The sequence below is a fragment of the Tyto alba genome, unplaced genomic scaffold (genome assembly GCF_018691265.1).
Source record: "Tyto alba isolate M040663 unplaced genomic scaffold, T.alba_DEE_v4.0 Super-Scaffold_40, whole genome shotgun sequence".
Taxonomy (NCBI): Eukaryota; Metazoa; Chordata; class Aves; order Strigiformes; family Tytonidae; genus Tyto; species Tyto alba.
The window spans coordinates 12,833,457-12,853,162 of record NW_024881316.1 but is presented as its reverse complement, the minus strand read 5'-3'; the positions used below and the strand labels follow the sequence as shown (position 1 = coordinate 12,853,162).

Below are 19,706 nucleotides of genomic sequence, written 5' to 3'. Positions count from 1 at the left end.
GCAAGAGGTATATATAAAATAGAAGATGGTGGTAAAATAATCTGATTGAAATACTCTGTGCTTTTCCCAAGAATTTTTCCTTATTAATATGCAGGTCAAACCTGCCTTAAAGTAAGAAAGGTGGGAAAAGCATGGAATTAATTTTTAAAGCCCCTTCACACATGCTGTAAATAAAAACACTCATACAAAACACATCCTGCATCACAACTCCTCCCTCACCCCTCAGGAAGGTGATTTCAAGAAGGGAGAATACACTGGCAGTGTGAGAAACTCCTCACCCAGCCTTATGGTGCCCACTGGTGAGCCACCGCTGAGCTCATGCCTTTGCCCAAAACCCCATCATACAAGGTAGCTGCAGTTCTGCCAGCATGCAACTTATGGTCCTGATTGGTAAAAAGCAAACAGCTCTGGTATGAACCAACCCCACACTTGAAGAACCTCCTGTTCCAGGTTGCAATTCCACAGAACAGCAACTCCAGTGTCAGAAACCCCAGTAATAGATCAAAAATGCAATGCTCGCCAAACACACTGGCAAAATCAATACAAGTTCACTCTGAAAGGTTTCAGAGAAAGACCAGATTGATTTGCTTTCTGTGCTAGCACAACCACTAAACCATTTACTCTTGTCAAAGACCAGAAAAATAGCATGTGCTTAGAACAGCTCTGCTAGGTGATCTGATGGGGATAAGAACCAGGAAATATTACTGTTATAAAATACAGAGTTGTAAAGGGAAAGAGGTTTATAGGAAAAAATGAGCTAGAAGGCAGTGAAAGTGATCAGCAACTACACCCCCCAAAAAAAGCCCTCAAATTACACCTTTACTTCCACATGGAGCCGACCATCTTCTAATCTAAAAGGCACTATCGTATCTACTACCACTTAATATGAAATCATACATTGCAATATCAAGTAACCTTCAGAAAACCTATTTTACAAATTAATATAGATACCTCTAATATTAATGCCATCTTATGGAGTGTTTTCCTCCTGCATTCCCAGCTTCATCAGTTTTATTCACAGAATATCTATCTACAGCTAAGGCAGGCACAAACAACACCCAGTGAGCACTGGCCACTCCAGAGGACTCAGTCAATGTACACACAAGTTTAAGAGGTGAAAATATGAACATGATGAGTGGAAGGAAAAAATGCTTCTACCATTTGATAATTGGTAAAGGAATGGATTTATTTAGAGGAGCTTCTTAAATGTTTCTTCTCTTTTACATATCAGACAGAAAAAATCTCACCAGAATGCTTCCCATTTTCTACTGAGGTCTGGGATTTCTGAGGCCTGTTACAGGGTCACCAACACGTCAAAGTCCTAAAACCCTTTATATGTCACCCACATCAATCACAGGATTATACTTTCTCAAAATCAAATTTTATTTTAGCAAAGCAACTATCTGTATATGTAACAAAATATATCTGTACCTCACAAGCATTCTCCTCCCACTGTCTGGGACAAAATGGGAAGTCCATGCTTCTCTCTAGCTCAGATAACGATATCACTTGAATGTAAAAAAAAAAAAAAAAAAAAAAAGTTTACAGTTGTTTTTTAGTAAATTAGCACACATAGCATGTGTAATCTGATAGGCAAGACAAGCATTCATATCTTAATAACCCCTAATAAACCATTCATTCCTTCAGCCTGGAATCGATCATTCTGAGAAAGTATCGCTAGAGGCATCCTTGGTTCTTTTACTTCTCCTGAGGGATCCAGTTTGGCTACTGTCAGAAATAAGACATTGGGATAAATGGACCCTTGGTCTGTTCCAGTATGGTTCTTGTATAGTAAATCCCATAGTCAGACAATGGACTGGGAGCCAACTCCAGCCAACAACTAACATCACTGCTTAGTTAGGAAACTACCAAAATGCAGGGGCATTTTGCATATAACAGGAGGTGGTAAGGATAAAACATCAATGCCACTGCAGGTGGGATTGAGACTGGGAGCTCTCAGATATTCAGCAGCCCCACCAGATAGTCTGTTCTGAAACTCTCCAGTGCTTTAGTGCAACTCGAATAAAGGGAGAGAAAAAAGAGGGACCAACCGTTTACAAGCGTCTCTACACTTGGCAACAATGATAGCAGCCAGACAGAGAAGAGGGCTTAAAATTAAGCAGCTGGGGAGGGGACAGAGCCCTCCAGCACTTAGATTTAATAAAATCACTTACTTCCTGCTCGCTAAATCACTCTGCAAGAATATGAAAGCTGCTTGGAAGCAAAGCACTCCTCCAATGGCAATGTTTCTCAGTCAGGGAAGTGTTTAGACTTGGCAACTAATACAGGCTATTGGAAAAGTTTGATACTGAAATGCGTATTTGCAGATCTTCACATCATGATTCTGAAAATAAGCATCTTATGGGAAACTATGATTTGTTTAAACAATATTAAGAGGTTAAAAAATTAAAGATGAGATGGAAGTTTAGTGTTAAAAGGTTTGTGTGCATTAAAAATGCAAACTCATACACTGAATAAAGCATAAATTAGATTTATAGTAGGAGTAGAACAAATTACTTTCACACCTCCGTAACTCAGCAGTTTAAAGAGCACACAAGTAACAGCCAAAGGTTTCTAATGCAATCTATTCCAGTGAAAAGAAGTGAAACTGTGTTTGTTTTCCTTGTAATTGCTATTTACAATGTGTTTAGTTGCCTGAGGTGGGGGGGAAAAAAAAAATACCAAAACAGAAAAAGGTTCTAACTACACTTTTAAACACTGTGGACTTAAAATATCAGATGATAAGCTCAATCATTATTAGTGTCCATAGCCTTGGACACATGTCCTCAAGTAATTAAACTTGGTGTGTTACGATCCACTGTTCCTCATGATTTTTGATGCATCACTGAGGCTGAGATGGGTCAAACCACTCAGTAACCTTGTTAAAGCAACAATGATTTCCTATGAGGCAAAATGTCCCAGCATTGGGGGGAAAAAAAAAAAAAAAAAAAAAACAAAAAAAAAACCAAATAAACCACAAAACCACCAAACTCAGTGAAGTTTGTACATGTTTGTGAATTACTTACAAATTAAAATATAAAAGATTTAAGAATTACATTGCCTAGGGCTTCAACATACTTCAGCACTTAGTATGTTTTGGAAATTCAGGTAGAAGGGCAAGTGGAAAAGAAGAAATTTGGGTATTTACCCCGGCATTCCCACAGCCCTTTCTCTCTCACCTTTCATCGGCCATCAAAGTTAAATATAAAAAGTGATGCATACACTGAGTGTGCAGAAATCCGGCTTTATTGTTGGATGAATGGAGCACTAAATGGAGATAGGTATTTAAAAAAAAAAAAAAATGTAGCTCCTTATTTCTTGTTACACCTATTTTTAAAGATGTCTAAGTATAAATGGTTCTCTGTAAAACTTTCCTTTCAACTTGTCTGAGAAAAGGAATGCATTATTTGAGGACAAAAGCCCTAAGATTCCACATATTGCAGCATACTTCAGCTTTACCTGCTTGACAGGCCAGCTGTCTTAGCTTAAGAGACCCTGAAAACATCGTTTGTCTTACTTTTCTACAAGTCACTTCTAGATACCACTACTCAGTACTTACGTCCCACTTTTGCAAAGTATATGCAAATAGGACTATTAAAACTGGAACCGTATCCAAAAGAAAGTGCTGATACCGAGCAATTGCAGCTCTTAGACAGGGCCCAGGAGATAGTAGAAAGTTCTGGCACTTCTGCAAAACTGCAAACAATCCCTGTACTTTAGAATCATTAAATGAGATATTTTATCTACTTCAAATTGAATTCTCTGCAAACTGATGCTTGTTTAACAGCCTTGGCAATAGAAAGTGAACTGGGAGTACCAGCTCCTGTGCATGCAGACAGGCCACAAGCTATCAAACTGGCAACATGTTAGCAGTTCTCAACTATTTGGTTTTATTGCTCATATATATATATATTTAGCAATAAAAAATACATATATATTAGTGAATGCGTGTGTATATATATATATAGTAGGGTGTAATACATCCACACCCACCAAAAAGCACCTGTTTCAGTCAGAAATCCCATTCTTCACCAGACCAGGACCAAACTCTCCTTTCAGGCATAGAGAGCAGATTTTTCAGCTGTCCTTTTCTAACACCAAACTCTGTGTTAGCTGAGTAGATGTGGCTGGTAATGAACAACTACTTTTCCCTGCTTCTCTGCTGTACAGTACATATGTGCTATATCGCAGCTAAGGGGAAAGGGAAGAATAAAGCTTAAGACAGAAAATCAAGCAAGACCCTTCCTCTTTAGCACCTCCTCTCCAGGTATGCTGTTCAGAGGCAAGCTGTATGATGTTTGGGGGGAAAAAGGTAGCAGTGAGCCTGCTTTGCCTCTGACTGCCTTTATTCAATGCATTTCAGAATAAGCCGCATTTTACTGCTTAAAACAAGGTGTGTTTTTTCCTTGGGTTGGCTTTCCTGGGTATGCTGAGTCAGACTTTTTCCACGAATACTGCAGCTGCCTAAAAGCAATCCCAGCGAAACAGCCTCTCCTTGGTTTCTGCTTGGGAGTTTCATATTTTGGTTAATTTTCCTTTCACCTGACCTCAGGAGACCTTCTCAGGCCTACACACACGCAGACATAAGACAGCCTCTGAGGAAACTTTGTAGTAAAGCACCAAGACTAATAAAAGCACCATTCATCTAACCAATATATGGAGCTTTTACTGATGAGTCAACCTATCCAGTAAAACTAGACACATAGTTTTTGTTGGTTTATACAACTCAGCAGTAAGTAAAATGACTGTAACACATTCTAATGCAGAGGTACAAGTCAGAGTACCATGAAAAGTAATGTGCAAGAAATAAGTTAGGGCTAAGGATTTGACCAAGGCTTCGTGTACTAGGTGTGGTTTATCATCTACCTTTGACTCTACCCATTTTTCATTCTGGCAGCAAATCCAGGGCCTGTCACACCAATAAAGCATTTTACTATGTGAACTTTGCATCTTTATCCGAGCTGACTTGGCTTTATTTTTTCCAGATCAGTTTAACGTGTCTAGAAAGTTTTATGAAGCTGAATTACCATTCTTAAGTGACTTAGAGATGTGACAGAAAGGATTTGCAGTGCTACGGCACGTCTTGAAAAGCTGATGGCATTCACCGACTTAGAGCAGGGGGGTATACCGCAGTTGAATTTTACAGCTGCAAGGGGATCCATGGCGATAAAACGCCTTTTCCATCTGCCTGGGGATAAAACGTGGGACAGCGCGAACAGCCGGGCTCGCCCTCGGGAAACAAGGTGGGGCAGCCGTGGGAAAGAAGGAGGGTACCGGAAAAACACAGTCACGGCAGCGGGAACTCGCATCAGAGCGGCGTAACTTTCAGCAGCATCCTCTCGGGGCGGCTGCTGCTGCTGCTCCTCTCCGGCAGACCGGGCGGGGACGGCGCCCCCGGGGCCGGGGCCGGGGGCCGGGGCGGCTCTGGCCGCCGCCCGCGGGCCCCCCCCGCCCCGAAGGAAGAGGAAGCGCCGGCCGGGCCGCAGGAAGTCCCGCTGCCGCCCCCGGCTCCGGCGGCCGCTGCGCGGGGGCGGCCCGGGCTCTACATCCCCCCCCCCAAAAAAAAAAAAAAAAAAAAAAAAAAAAAAAAAAAAGCCCCGGGCGCTGAGCCGAGACAGGTGGCGGCGAGAGGCCGCCCGGTGCTCCGGCGGCAGCGCCCAGCCGCGGCGGGTCCCCCGCGGGCGGGCGGGGGGCCGGGGCGATGGAGGGGGGGTCCCGCCCTCGGAGCCCAGCGAGCCGCTCCGCCCCTACCTTGTTGAGGTGGGGGTCGCGGAGCACCTCGTAGCCCCTCTTCATGGTGAGCTGCAGGGGCCGGCCGGCGTCCCGGCTCTCGGCTGCCTTCCCTGCTTGCATGGCGAGGCGAGGCGAGGCGAGGCGAGGCTCACTGCCGTCAGGTCGCTGCGGGAGCGGAGGCGAAGCGGCGACTCCTCCTGCTGAGGTGACCGCCCGGCGGGGTGGGATGATCCTGCCGGGAGGGAGGGAGGGAGGGAGGGAAGGAGGGAGGGAGGGGGCAGAGCCGCGGCACCGCGCCGCCGCCGGGAGGGGGTCACCGGGCCGCCGCCGCTGAGTCACCGGCAGCGCCGTGCAGCCCCGGCGGGCGCCCAGGTGCGAAGCGGGGAAATGGGGAAGGCGGGGGGGGGGCGTGCAGCCCTCCCCGCGCCCGGGAGTCCTCGGTGGGGCTCGCGGCCCGGCCGCTGCAGCCTCGCCCGGGGCCCGGCGTTTGCACAGGGGGGGTCTTGCCCGCCCTCCCTCCCGCCGCTTGCAGAGGGTCCGTGGCGTGTCCGCCCCCAGGCCGCCCTGTGCCCGTTGGAAACGGGCGGGTCTCTCATCACCTGCTGGGGCGGGGCGGCGGGGGGAGGTGGAAATCGCGGCGGTTCTGCCTCATCGCGATTGGTTTTGCGCAGGACCCGGCGTCACCCGGCGCAGGGAACGCGGCCGCTTCCCGCCGACAAGCATCACGTTGCGATAGAGCTCGCGGACCCTGCCAGCCCGGGCGCCGGCGCTCGGGGGGGGGGGGGGACCCCGCGCCCAACCTGAACCCCCACCCGGACCCGGCCGCACGCACAAGCTGGGCCTGTGGGCTTGAGTAACAGTCCGGTTTCACTTCCCTTCTACTGTTAAATGACTACGAAATCCAACCTTTCCCGAAGGGGATGGGCTGCATAGCTGTGTGCACTCAGGAGCTGGTGTATGATGTAATTACTTTGGGCGGGGGGGGGGGCGGTGGGGAGGAGGAGAGCAGTGTGATTGCTTCAGCTGTGCTGTTCGAGGTCACACCTGGTCAGGATGGAGAGTAAGAGCGGGGCAGAGCAGGTGTTGAGCTGGTTTGGACCACTACCCCCAACATTTGTTTGCAGTATGTTCTGAAACTGTTCGCATATAACCTGTTGTGTGCTGCGTGACTGTGTCTTTATTCCTCTAAATTCAAGTACGTAAGCAGAAATAATTTCTATATGGATCATGGAATGGTTTGGGTTGGATGGGGCCTTAAAGATCATCAAGTCCCAACCCCCCTGCCCTGGGCAGGGCCCCCTTCCCCCAGCCCAGGGTGCTCCCAGCCCCGTCCAACCTGGCCTTGAACCCTTCCAGGGAGGGGGCAGCCACAGCTGCTCTGGGCACCCTGTGCCAGTGTCTCACCACCCTCACAGGGAAGAATTTCTTTGGTATATCTAATCTAGATTTAACCTCTTTCAGTTTAAAACCCTTTCCCCTCATTCTAGCCCTACCCTCCCTGATCAAGAGTCCCTCCCCACCTTCCCTGTAGCCCCCTTTAAGCACTGGCAGGCCACTATAAGGTCTCCCCGGAACCTTCTCTTCTCCAGGCTGAACCACCCCAGCTCTCTCAGCCTGGCCTCACAGGGGAGGGGCTCCTGCCCCCTGATCATCTTTGTGGCCTCCTCTGGTCTCACTTGAGGAGGTCCATGTCCTCATGTTGGGGGCCCCAGAGCTGAACACGGTACTCCAGAGTACCATAAGTCCTGCTAGAGAATTTACACTGTTTGAAATGTGTGGCTAGAAAAATACTTTAGGGTAAAGAGTTTTGCTATCTCTTGTCACGCAGGAAACAGATAAAAATGTCACAGCGCTTTTAAACTTTTCACATTTAATCTGTAGGCCTTGCATCCATTCTACTACCTAATATTTTATTAAGAAAAAAAAAAAAAAGGCTCCCACATAATATCGCCTTTCCTGAATTTCATATTAAGTAGCTCCAAAGAGTTCATTTGGGGTTAATTAACAAAGGAAAATTGGAAGGGTTCCAAGTCTATATTTCTAGAAACATGATTAGCAAGTTAGCAGAAAATTCAGTAAATAAACTTCTCCCTCACTCCGCCATCTCAGAAAGTATTATGGAAAGCAGTATTAATAAAAAGTTTTGAACAAGCTTTAAACCTGGAGTCTTTGTGACTAATTATCCAGGCTTTCTTGGTTTTGTCTGGATAGCTGAATATCTACCTACCCAAGTCCTGACAATTACCTTTAACAGGTATCAGGGTAGCATTTCAGGCCTTTCTTGGTCATGATAAAAATAAAAAGCAACATAGAAACATACTTTTTCCTTGCTTCGTGGATACACTAAAACTATTCTGACAGAATACTAACCTAAATGCAGTAATTTTGCACAAGAGATAGCAATGTATGCTGATACAATTTTTATCTTCATGTTGCAACACTGTCTCAAAAAAAAAACCCACTCTTTGATTTATGCCAAAAGTCACTGCAACCACTATGAGTACCTGTTCTGAGGTCTGACCCCTGCTAAGGACTTGTCCTGACTCACCTCACCCCAGTTATAAAAGTTATGTAATGAAACAGCTAATTTAGGTGAAGTTCTTTTTGCTATTTATTTTCTTTTTTTTCTGTAATCAGACTTGAGGAACCTTTTACTAGTGTGTTTTAAGCACAAATTTACTCTTCCCCGTCTTCCTAAAAATATAATTTATTTCTGTTTGTTATATTCAAACACTAATAAAAACAAAATCATAACTATTTGTTAGGAGAGATGTGTCCCTGACTTGTAAGAATAGCAACAGACCTTCTCAGCTCGAAAGAAAGACCAAAGAAACAAGAAAACATTGTGTCTGCTGTCACTTGTAGAAATATTCCACTTGAAGCCTGGGACATTTTAACATTTAACGGGATTATTAGGGATTTATTCGTCCAGGTCTGTTGCTAGTGATTGCTTTCCTTGCTAGTGTTTATAACCTCCTGCGAATTTTGTTGTGTATTTGTATTGCCTTTGCAGAGTATCTTTGACCAAGACGAATTTTAGAGTGACTCTTCCAGGACCTCACAATATTTGAGCAGCAGAAATAGTTTAAAATGGGCCAAAGGAGTAATGTTCAGCAGTTATATCTGCAGTCAGTGATTATTCCGAAAGAGGACTGCCTTGCACAGTAAAGCTGTATTACAAGAAAATAAACGAAGCCTTTGTAAGTGGCCAAATTCTTTTGTTATGACTGTGTATGTGATACAGGTATTTTTGCAAATATTAGCCCACATTCAGACGATTAGTGAGCATCATATGTCATCGAGGTGTTTCTGTCAGAAAATACAGTAGCTTTGCCTTTCTGGCAGACACCTCATTCTGTTACTCATATGGTTTCTATATGGTAAGCTTTTAAAGCTCCTGCTCATGATTTTTCATCAGCACCTATACTTATGGTTTCCTCCCACTCCCTATACTTCCTATCTCTCAAATCTCCTCAGATGTGCTATGGTTATATGAAAAGTTCTACCTGAAGTAGTCGTAGAAAAAAGAAGAAACATTAGTTATCTAGTGTACCTTTGTATCCCAACCTAGTGTTAAAAAGCTCCAATAAATGAGATTTCACAACCTGCTTTGGTAACAGTAAGGAGAGATAGTACAGGAAAGAATATTTTCCTGTTGCTGAAGTAGTTAATTAAGATGACTGACTCCATTTAAATATTTAAGAATGGAACTTGGGAAATGTCCCTGTGTCAGGCTATGACTGATCAGAGGATTTGGACCCCCTCGAACCATTGTTTGAAACGCTGTTGAGTCTGGGATCTCCATATCCTGCTGTGGCACTGGGCAGGGGTTAGTTTCCAGGGCTACCGATCTGGAAGAAGAGAAGTAGAGCTTCTATGTCCTGATGAAAACATCCAATTAACTACTTTTTTAAGGCTTATACTTGTATTTCATGTCTGACTTACTCCAATAAAATCTGTAGTCAATCTATTATCGACTGATGGTAACTCTTGGATGTTTTCTATGGGTCGTGGTACTCCAGCCAAGACCTCTTCAGCCCTGAATCAACTAAGAGCTTTACTTCACATGTTTTACTGATGGCAATTCCCTTTATACTTCTCAGCACAGTGTTTGCTTTTTTTGCAATAGTGCAACACTGTTAACTCATGCCGGGTTTGTGATCCAATATAACCCCATGTCCTTTCCCGCGGGGATGCAGGCTGAATGAGTTGGCAATATCAAGTGAAATCTGGCAGAGACACAAGGTTAGCTTTAAAAAAGGTGAATTGTTTAATGATTTAAAAATAGAACTGAAGCATTTTTAAAGTCTCTATTATGTAAACATTTTGCAGGACTGTTAGCAATCCCGACTTATGCTTGGTAATTTGTAAAGTTCATTTTTTGATCATTGGGAAGCATGTTTTTAGTTAATTAAGCTGAAGGAGAAGATACAAAAAAAGAAAAATAAACAGCATAAGCAGTACGAGGTTATTGTTTAATTTTGATAATTTTTTTATTATCTAAAAGTGTTGTTTCTAACACAAAGGCGGATCTTTTTAGAGTTTTACTTTAAACTGGACAACGTACTCCTGAAGTTAAGAGGGGAATCGAATGGTAGTTTTGAAATGCCCAAAGTGCCGGCGCCGCTGGCATCGGTCCCTGCCCCGGCGATGCTGCAGCAGTGCCGGTCCCCGGCTGCTGCCGGCCACGGGCCCCGCTGGCCTGGACCCTGCCCGCCCGCCGGCTGCCTTCCCAGCCTGGCCTCGGCCACCCACGGACTCACCCGGGATCGTGGGGCTGTGTCTGACCCCGGTTACCCTCGCCGGGCCCGGCCCGGCTTCGCCTTCCCAGCTCAACCCTCAGACCAGCCCCAGCACCTCGGCGGGCCTGGGCGGGGGGGCTGCCCCCAGCCTGCCCTCCTCCGTCCTTGGGGCGGTGGGATGAGCCCTGGCATGGCCAACAGGGACTGAGAAGGCAGAGCCAGGCTCCTGTCCCGGGCGAGGAGTGCGATGCCAAGAGGCAGCAGTAGCAAGGGGCACCTGGGGAACGTCCAGTCGGGGCCGAGCACGACATTTTCCGCCAGAAGGCCGGGGAGCACCGCAGCAGGCTGCCTGGAGAGGCCGAGGAGTTTCATGCCCGGAGATTTTCAAAACTTGCCCGGACGAGGCCCTGAGCAACCCAGTACGGCTTTGATGTTTTCTGAACAGGGGGCTGGACCAGATGAACTTCAGGCGTCCTTTCCAGCCTGGACTGTTATGTGATTCTGGGGGTAGTACACTGCTGAGAAAGATAAATTCTCTGAACATGCAGGCATTTCTACAGGAATTTCATCACAGCCACAAGAGGCTGTTCCGCCTTGTGAATTCACCAACTTTCTGCGATCTTGCTCCTCTATTTCTGTCTCTTTTTCTACTTAGGCATATATCTGTGTGGCCAGTGGGATTTTTACCCAGAACTGTCTTCGTAGCCCTCACACTTTCCCCCTTTCTTGCAAGGGTTTTATCCTACACGCTTTAAGTCTAACTAAACTGTTTAACTTCAAAAGTTTCTGGTAAATATCTTAAGACTCCACAGTTTTGGAATTCGCCTCTGGATTCATAGAAATACTAAAATTATTTTAGTATAACATATACATAAAATACGTATAAATATAATAAAATGGTAAAATTGCTTGTTTCCATTTTTATTAGTTGACACTGCATAGTCCAGGCATTGCAGGAAAAAAGCTGTACCTGGCAAACACATGTTGTTGTGTGTGTTAAAGCACCGTGAGGGAATATCCACACATACATGGTACTATTAGCAACCTCCATAGAGACTCATGTAGAAGTAGTTGCATGCCCACGTAGCCATTCAGTTGTGCTACACAGTATGCCTGGAGTAGAATGAGAATTTAATTCTCCCATACCCCAGTGTTACTGTTTTGACTTGTAGACCATGCCCTTCTCATAGTAAATCTAGCACAAGGCAAATAAAAAATATATGTTAAAGTGTAGCATGTTCTCAGAAGATATTCTGGCTCAATTTATGAGTCAATGAAATTAAATAATGCTCGAAGTAAGCATCTAAACTTTTTTCATTATTTGTCCAAATAGTGAAGAATTTCCTAAGAATTTTCCCATTTCTACAAAAAAAAATAAATAAACTTCAGTTTGAATGAGGCCTAACTATTCACTGCTTTAGTTGTCAATCACACAAGAACAGATCTAATATGAGCAGTAATAAATTTGCAAAGTGATCTAAAATGCTTCTGGTTTGAATATACAGACACTCTGGAGTAACTTAAATGACCTATATAAAGGTGTGGAAAATCACATTCCTTCTCTTAAACTACATAAAACTTTTGAAGCAAATCTTCCTTGAAATATCCTTTTTAAATTAATTTTCTGAATTGGCTCGTGGCGAGGAATGTAAAATATTTCTAGATTCCCAAGCCTGTTTACCTGAAAGATATAAAATCTTGATAGTGCTATCTTTTCATCACTAATGCAAATGCCTTCATTTAACACTACACACAGTTCTAGAAATTTGTATGTGCTTACATAGTTCCATCTCAGATATTTTAGAGATAATATGTGGAAGAATGTTTCAGATTACTAGGATTAAAATTTTTTAGACTGTTTGGTTAAGTGTCCCGGAACAAATTTTTCTTGGCTTAATTTTAGTTGCACTAACAATGAATTTGTAGCTGAAGATTATTGAATGCCCAAATTAAATTACTATGACTTTATGGTATGATTTGTATCTTAATACTGGGAATTCAATGTCTCGCTAGGAATAATAGGATTTAGAAAAAGGCCCTGAACAGCATTTTTACTTAAATTACTGTATCAGATGTGTGTTCCAGCAAAGAGTGGTAACTCTGCGAGACTCCTATTGTTTATAAAAATGGGGTGAATTCTTTCCACTCTGCCAATTACAGACATAATTCCAAACAACTTCAGCACCTTTAGGAGGGTTTTGGAGTAGTATTAGTGAGGGCACTTCCATTTTTTGCTTCCATGGTTATGTCTGACACAGTAATTTTAATGGTATAGCAACTGACAAATCACGCTCAGAATTTTTCCTCTTTTAACTACTTCCTTTCCTATACAAGAGCGGATGATCTGGGGAGCCTGTGAAAGGCTTTTTCTTTTCCACATGCTAATTAATTACCATAAATATTTTAGAGGTTGTCCCACAAGCTCCACTTTGCTTTCCAAATCATTAGCAATGTTAAAAACAAACCTTCTGACAAAAATGTTGGCAGAAGCTCAAGCACAATTCCTAGTTCATCAGAAACCCTTCCTTATGCAAGGGAAGCTGTGTGGGGTCCGTCACATGCAGTTCACTTGCCAAAGCACAGGAGGTTTAGTGCATGAGATTCCAGCTGTGCTCAGATTTTTGATTTACAAATCATTTAGACAAGACCAATTAAAAGGTAAAATCAGCTAAATCAGTAGGGAAGAAGAATGAGGCAAAAGTCTTTGAGATAATGGATTGCTACCACTCTGCTTTAACAGGAGTCTGTAGACTACGTACAAGAAATCATGGGCATCGATGGCTACAATGCCTGGTTTGTAAATATCTGTAAAAGACTTAGAGCTTCAGCATGAGTACAGGACATAAGGGAAAAATAATATTGTTTATCATTTTACTAGGTTTAGCACCTAAAAGAGAACACTTGAGTAAGGGCTCATGAGTAGTCCCCAGAGATGATTATTTTCAGTTCACACTGCGCTAGAGGATAAAGAAGAGCATTTCTCTCCAACCACTTCCGAGGTGATTCTGAGCCTCGTGATTACTCAGGGAGCAGCAGTCAATGTCCCATGAATTTATTCACTGATAGATCTGTTCACCTTGTCATCCAAAGAGCCGTTCTGTACTGCTCTGTAGAGGCCCTCAGAGGTCTGGATACCATAGCTTTGATGCAGTTGGTTATGCATACCCTAAATTTTTAATATGGAGCTAACAAGCATCTAACAAAGATAAACAAAGCTGTATTCCTACACAGATAACAACAACTTGCCATACCAAAAATCAAAAAGGATGCCGTATTTCTGAGACATTATTTTGAATATGAACTAGCCTGGTCATGTTGAGTTTTGACAATATTTTCCAAATAGCATTTTGTCCTTTTTCAATGTTAAGATTATTTCTTCTGAAACTTAATTTGTAAAAATGTCTAATATTATTTTCTGTCATGCCAAAGAAAAGAAATAACAGAGACTTTGTTTAAGCAGAAAATTTTCTGATTTAAAGTGGTCAGGCACAATGGTAATTCATCATTACTGTGTATTTACATTTACAGGACAATAATGACAGGGTTTCAGAAATAATGTGGCGTTGTTGCCTGTGCATAGCAATTAGTTAGTGGCCTAGTTCAGATGAGTGTCTCAGTGTTTTATAAAATGCCCAAAGAATAGCTGTCCCAGTTAACATAATTAACTACAAGGGACAGTTGAAAGACACAGTTTATTTATTTCAGGAAACACTCAGAAGTTAAATAAATTTGGGCTATAAATAAACTCTAGGGATAAATATGAGTAAATGGAAAATTCTAGGTAGAGTACATGGAGTGGACTGATAAAAACATCACTATAAAGCTTTAGATATCTTACCTGGCAAATAATCAGATGTCTTCTTGCTTAAGTTTGTGAGCTGCTTTACTAATTCATACTTGTAAGAAGCAAGAAGAGATTTCCTGAAGAAAAACATTACTCAAAACATGTTTAAGTGTATTTATGTAAAATAAAATAATAATTAAAAAAAAAAATTAAAATCCCTGAAATGATTTAATCCTATCAAGAGAGAACAGTATGTCTAAATAAAGCTACATACCACTGCTTGTTACTCTATCCTACCATTACTGCTTGTAGAGTCCTCATAACTCCTTAAGGAATGTTCATACCATGGGTATCCCATATGTCATTACCCGAAACCTCTAAATCTCCATTAAAAACAGAATGTTATTTATTTTCAGCAAATCCCACCTCTATATAGCCCATGCGGTCTGTGCTGCAACATGCCTCAAAAGGAAGGCACTGCTAGGGGAAAGAGAACAGCAGAGGTACTGCTGAAACAGAGTACCTTTAAGAGTACCCTTTAAGCTCCTACACCGTTATATACCAACATTAAAGAATCTTACTATCCTCCATCACTCTGTGTTTCCAGAATGTGAGCACAGAAAGCATCTTTTCATGAGTAATTGCCTGGGCTCAGCCTAGCTGGGAGCATAATATCAGGTCTACAGCCACAAAACCACAGCATGCAAAACCATTTGCAGTTAGCCTTGCCATAGGTGTGGGGCTCAGTGTGTCACAATCATATGGATGATATTAACCGCAGCGATCAGTATCCAAATTATCCTGTGGGCAGTAAAATCTTACATACCGTTTGTCTAATGCAAAACCATAAACCATGAGAACTGTCATGCTGGGTCTGACTAAAGGGCCATCCATCTATCACAGTCTACTGGTTTTAAGAGCAACAGGTAGTGGTTGCTTTGGGAAAGATCATAAGGAACATAGCATTCCTTGGAACCCCCTCTCAGTTCATGGCAGTAACTTGCAGGGACTAGGGACTTTCTGAGCCAGAGTTTACAAGCAGACTACCACATTTAATAGGCATGCATTTTGTCTGATTCTCTTCTGAACCCCTATGCTTGGGTTTATACAATACCCTGGTGAGATGCGTTTCATAATTAACAACATATTGTTTCAAAACGTATGGTGATGTCTTCTCAGCTCTCGTCTGGTAATTTTGTTGGATGACTGCTCCTTTTGTAGTATGAGAAATGATAAATAATTATTACCTATTTATACTCTTCACAACTATCAAAATATTAGAGAACTGTTTTCTCCCACTGCAGTAGTTTCTTTTCCAAACTGAAGTCTTAAACTATTTAAATCTTTTGTACCTCAGCCCACCCTCTATGATTTTTCTAGTTTTTGCTAAAACCCTTTGGAGTTGAGATGATCACTAATGCAAACAGTGTCCAAGATGCAAGTGTACTATGTATGACTTTATGCAACAGCACAGTCACAGTCTGTCTTTCGTTTTCAGTTTCTGTGTATAAATAGTTTCTGAAATTGTATCCACTTTTTTAATGCCTCTAAAATTCCGTGCCAGTTTTCAGAGATTTATCTGCAATGACTCTGTGGCCTCTTTCCTAAGTGATCTTAAGTAAATTAGAGTAATCTATTATGTCTGTGTAATATTTGGATTAAATATAATCTGCCATTTCGTTACCCACTCACTTGGTATTGCAAGGACTTTTGAAACTGCATCTCACTCCGCCTCCCTCCTGCAGCTGTGAGCATACAGTCAGACTATCTTTTGCCAAGCTCTCTGGCATAAGGACATAGTTTCGTGAGTCAGAAAAGACAAGACTTTCTCAAAATCCTGATACCATGCACCTTTTCTGTAGTCCTTGGAATGGTTCTCATGAACTTGTCCTGATGGTGAACAAATGCTGCAGGTGACATTATTTGTGGTAACTGAAGTACGGGTACAAGTATAATCCTCGTTCCCCACAAAGTGTGAGCTCCACCTTCTCTGAAAGCCAGACCTCGTCCTGTTTCTGATGCCCATAACCTTTGGTCAAACCACAAAACCTCCGCTGCTGCAACTGTTTTAATGATTGGTTGGCCAACATTAATCAGCGTTGCAGGAGACATGTACAGCTTGCACATAGCTATAGTTTGGAACACAGTGGCAACTTATCTCGGCACTGATCAGCTGCTCAGACACTTACAAATCAACTAGTCATTTAAAGTCAGCGTAACAGTGATCCTACTGTATTATGCTAATTCTGTTGTATTAGAAGCACTGATCTACAGATGGGCAGTTATGAATTTATTACAATTATCCACCATATCATGAAGAAATTGTTACCATTTTCAAGCCCTGTATGTTGTGGTCTCACTAGGTGCTTATTCCACCATAAATTTATAAGCAGGAATAGATCACAACCATTTACTAGTTTATACCATGGCAGAAACTGAAAGAAGCAAATAAATAGAAAACTGAACATGAATGATTTTGACAAATACTTTAAAATACATCTGCATGAAGGATGTGGAAGGGCAACAGACTTTTTGCAATGCAGACCAGTCCCAAAGCAAGTCCAGGTAGTGTGGCACAACAAATGTGGGCTATGTTCCCAGACATGAGAGTGCAGCTGAGGTGCCATGGGTGTAAGGTTTAGTATGTACTTATCCTTGGTAATGCAGACTTCAGATGGTGGATTTAGACATGAGGAAACCAAAAAGGGATAGAGGTGATACTATTAGCATATGTTAAAGAGAAATGTCAATATTCTTTATCACATGAAATAGTGTTTCTCCATCTTAAGGTGACAGATCTTGCCTCCTAAAACAGGCACCTACAGGTGGTGGGCTTTTTTTTCCTTTCGCTACCATAATAACTGTTAATGAAAAAATAATTAATTACTTCCAGCGCAAGAGTCCCCAGATTACTTTTTTTTTTTTCACTGTGTGGTGTAGGTACAACATTAACTAGTGAAATTTAGGTGGACTGGAAAGGAGTTTTGCAAAAGGCAGGAGGTCATGATCCATGCAGTGGATCTATGAAATAGATAACTGAGTAGGCAGCATCTTTCTCTAATTATTATTATTGTAAATGCCTATGGATTTTTCCTTGTAATGAAGTTATACTACATACTTGCTTTGACTTGTCTGATCATGTGTGCCTCAAAACTGAGCTAATTTGCTTTCTTTCCTGCTAGAAATATATTTATCCCAACTGAGTCAGAATCTAGTGTGCATTTTAGACCTGGATCCCCAAAGGAATTGCTTGTTCTAAGAATCAGCTACGTAGGACTTCCAGTGAGTCCAGAGTTGAGGCTTTGAACAAATTGTTCAGCTGAAAAAGGGACAGTAACTTTCCTGTATTGCGAGGTGTTGAATTTAACTTCTCTTTAAATAATATCTCAATTGAAAGGGTATCAAGTGGTTGCTCTCAGGTCAGATATTGGTATGTTCAGTTTTAGCTATAAGGACATTTTATGGTTGGGTCAGGAACAGAAGCTGTCAGAAATAAAATGTCTATCTCAGAAGAGCACCACTGTATTTACTGTGTCCTAATGAGCATGACAGGGCAAAGGTGCAATGAGAGCGCATGTTTTAGTAACATGTAGCCTTTGCACAACTTTTAATCTCCAAACGATTTTGTAAAGACCAATAATCTTAATTTCACCAGTCGGGAAACATGTAGCTGCACATTTTTAACTTGCATTTTACAAAACATTATACCAAGCGCCCATTATACAAAGTGCTGAGCACCCTGAATTTCTTATGGTTCCCAGAATGAGCCTTTGGTTTTTCTAGAACTGTGCCTTTAAATGATTTAGCATCTGTCATAGGGAATATTTTAATCACTATTCAGTTATTATTTAATTTTCTGTGTCATGCAGGACCATGATCTAGAGTCAGGATGTGCTAGTGTATACTGAAAGACATAGTCCTTACCCCGCTGAGTTTTAAAACAGGTCCTGATCCAGCAAACATTTGTGTGCATATTATATTTTTATATGTGTGAGAGGTTCCTATTAAACTTCCACTGGGAAAAATTTACAGAAAGACCACACCTGCTGAGCTTCAGCCTTCTGGCAAGTGCACTATAGAGGCCTAATGGGAATTCACAGAGAAGAAAGGTTGCCTGCATTTAAAAAGGGTGTGAACCTTCCAAGCTCTCAGGGTATGTGCAAGTTTATATTTGGATAACCCAACAGCTATGCATATAAATTGTCAGGGAAAATTAATGAATGGTGCATGTGCAGTATATCAAACATCTTGGTGTCTCAAACAGTATTTTCATATGCACCAAAGTGCACATTCCTTACTGAGGATTATGTACAATGAGACATGTTTGAAGTTTAAAAAGTCACATCATTTAAATGTATTTGAATGCAGAAACCAGTGACCCACTTTCTTTAATAATTGGGAAGCACTTTTTGTGTTCATGGATTGCTAAAGAACTTGCTAAAGGAAGTAAAGGGATTTGTGATTAAGCAATCCTGAGATGGTTCATACGGAATTTAATTTTGAAGTTTAAAAGAAATAAAATGCAAGTCCTATCTCAGCCATGGCTTCAGTTTCTAATTTGTTTCCCTTGGCCACATTTTCTTCATGGAACATACTATAATGTATTTTTAAGAAGCTACATCATGTTTTATATATGAAAAACACTATGAATTAAGTATATATCCTTTATCTTGCCCATTGAATCCACACTACAACTGTAAATCTTACTTTTTTTATTATTTATTTCTGATGACTGATATTAATCTCTTCATATTGGCTTTGGCATGGTAGGTATTACTTATATGCTAAAGCTGTTAGCAGTTGTCTTAGACCTGAATGCTCTACAGCTCTTGACACCCTTGCAGTGGCTCTCAGTCCTCCCTTTCCCTTCTCACCCCGAGCTCCTTAATGGGTCTACTATTTCATTTGGGGTTAAGGTACAGCATGCCTCATAGGTTTAGCTTCTGAATCTTCTCCTTTATAACTATAGGTGGCATTCGTACCAATCCGTAGCATAATGAGCCTTCCCTGTAGTTTCTAAATGTTTGTTTGATACTTCATAATAATTCCTCTCAAATAGTGATCCAGATTCCTCGGCACCATAGATTTAATTCAAGATATATTAAGAAGACTCTGCATGAAGTGAAGACTTTGAATCTGCCTTTACGTTCAGCATTTTTTTTTCCCTGATATCTGAACCACCCACTGTAGCAGCCCGCTCATTTCTAAGAGCAGTGATCCCATTTTCTGCGGAAGCTGCCTCCCTACAAACGCTCTCCTGCGAGGTGCTAAGAGCTCTGGCCCTCATTCATCAAAGTCTTTAAATACTTAGCTGCTGGACTAATATCAGTGTCTAACACTTTTCAGAATAAAGGCTCCAAGAAGGATTGTTCGTTCCTTGCTTCTGTCAGAGGATGGGTCCTAAATAAAAGAGTTAAGCTATTCTTCCTGGTTTGGTTGTCTGGGAG

The 19,706-nt window shown here is 42.1% G+C and overlaps 2 protein-coding genes across 2 annotated transcripts in view; one reads left to right on the top strand and one right to left on the bottom strand.

Annotated features, from left to right (window-relative positions):
- ME1 (malic enzyme 1) overlaps positions 1 to 5,965 on the bottom strand; it is a 182,782-nt gene extending 176,817 nt beyond the window's left edge. Inside the window, exon 1 of the mRNA XM_042803644.1 lies at positions 5,752 to 5,965. Coding sequence (XP_042659578.1) covers positions 5,752 to 5,853 — 102 coding nt within the window. The 5' untranslated portion in view covers positions 5,854 to 5,965. The remainder of the gene's footprint in view (positions 1 to 5,751) is intronic.
- Positions 5,966 to 6,022: 57 nt separating this feature from the next.
- Positions 6,023 to 19,706, top strand: part of PRSS35 (serine protease 35) — a 57,895-nt gene continuing 44,211 nt past the window's right edge. The window contains exon 1 of the mRNA XM_042803654.1: positions 6,023 to 6,105. The gene's annotated coding sequence lies outside the window, so the exon portion shown is untranslated. The remainder of the gene's footprint in view (positions 6,106 to 19,706) is intronic.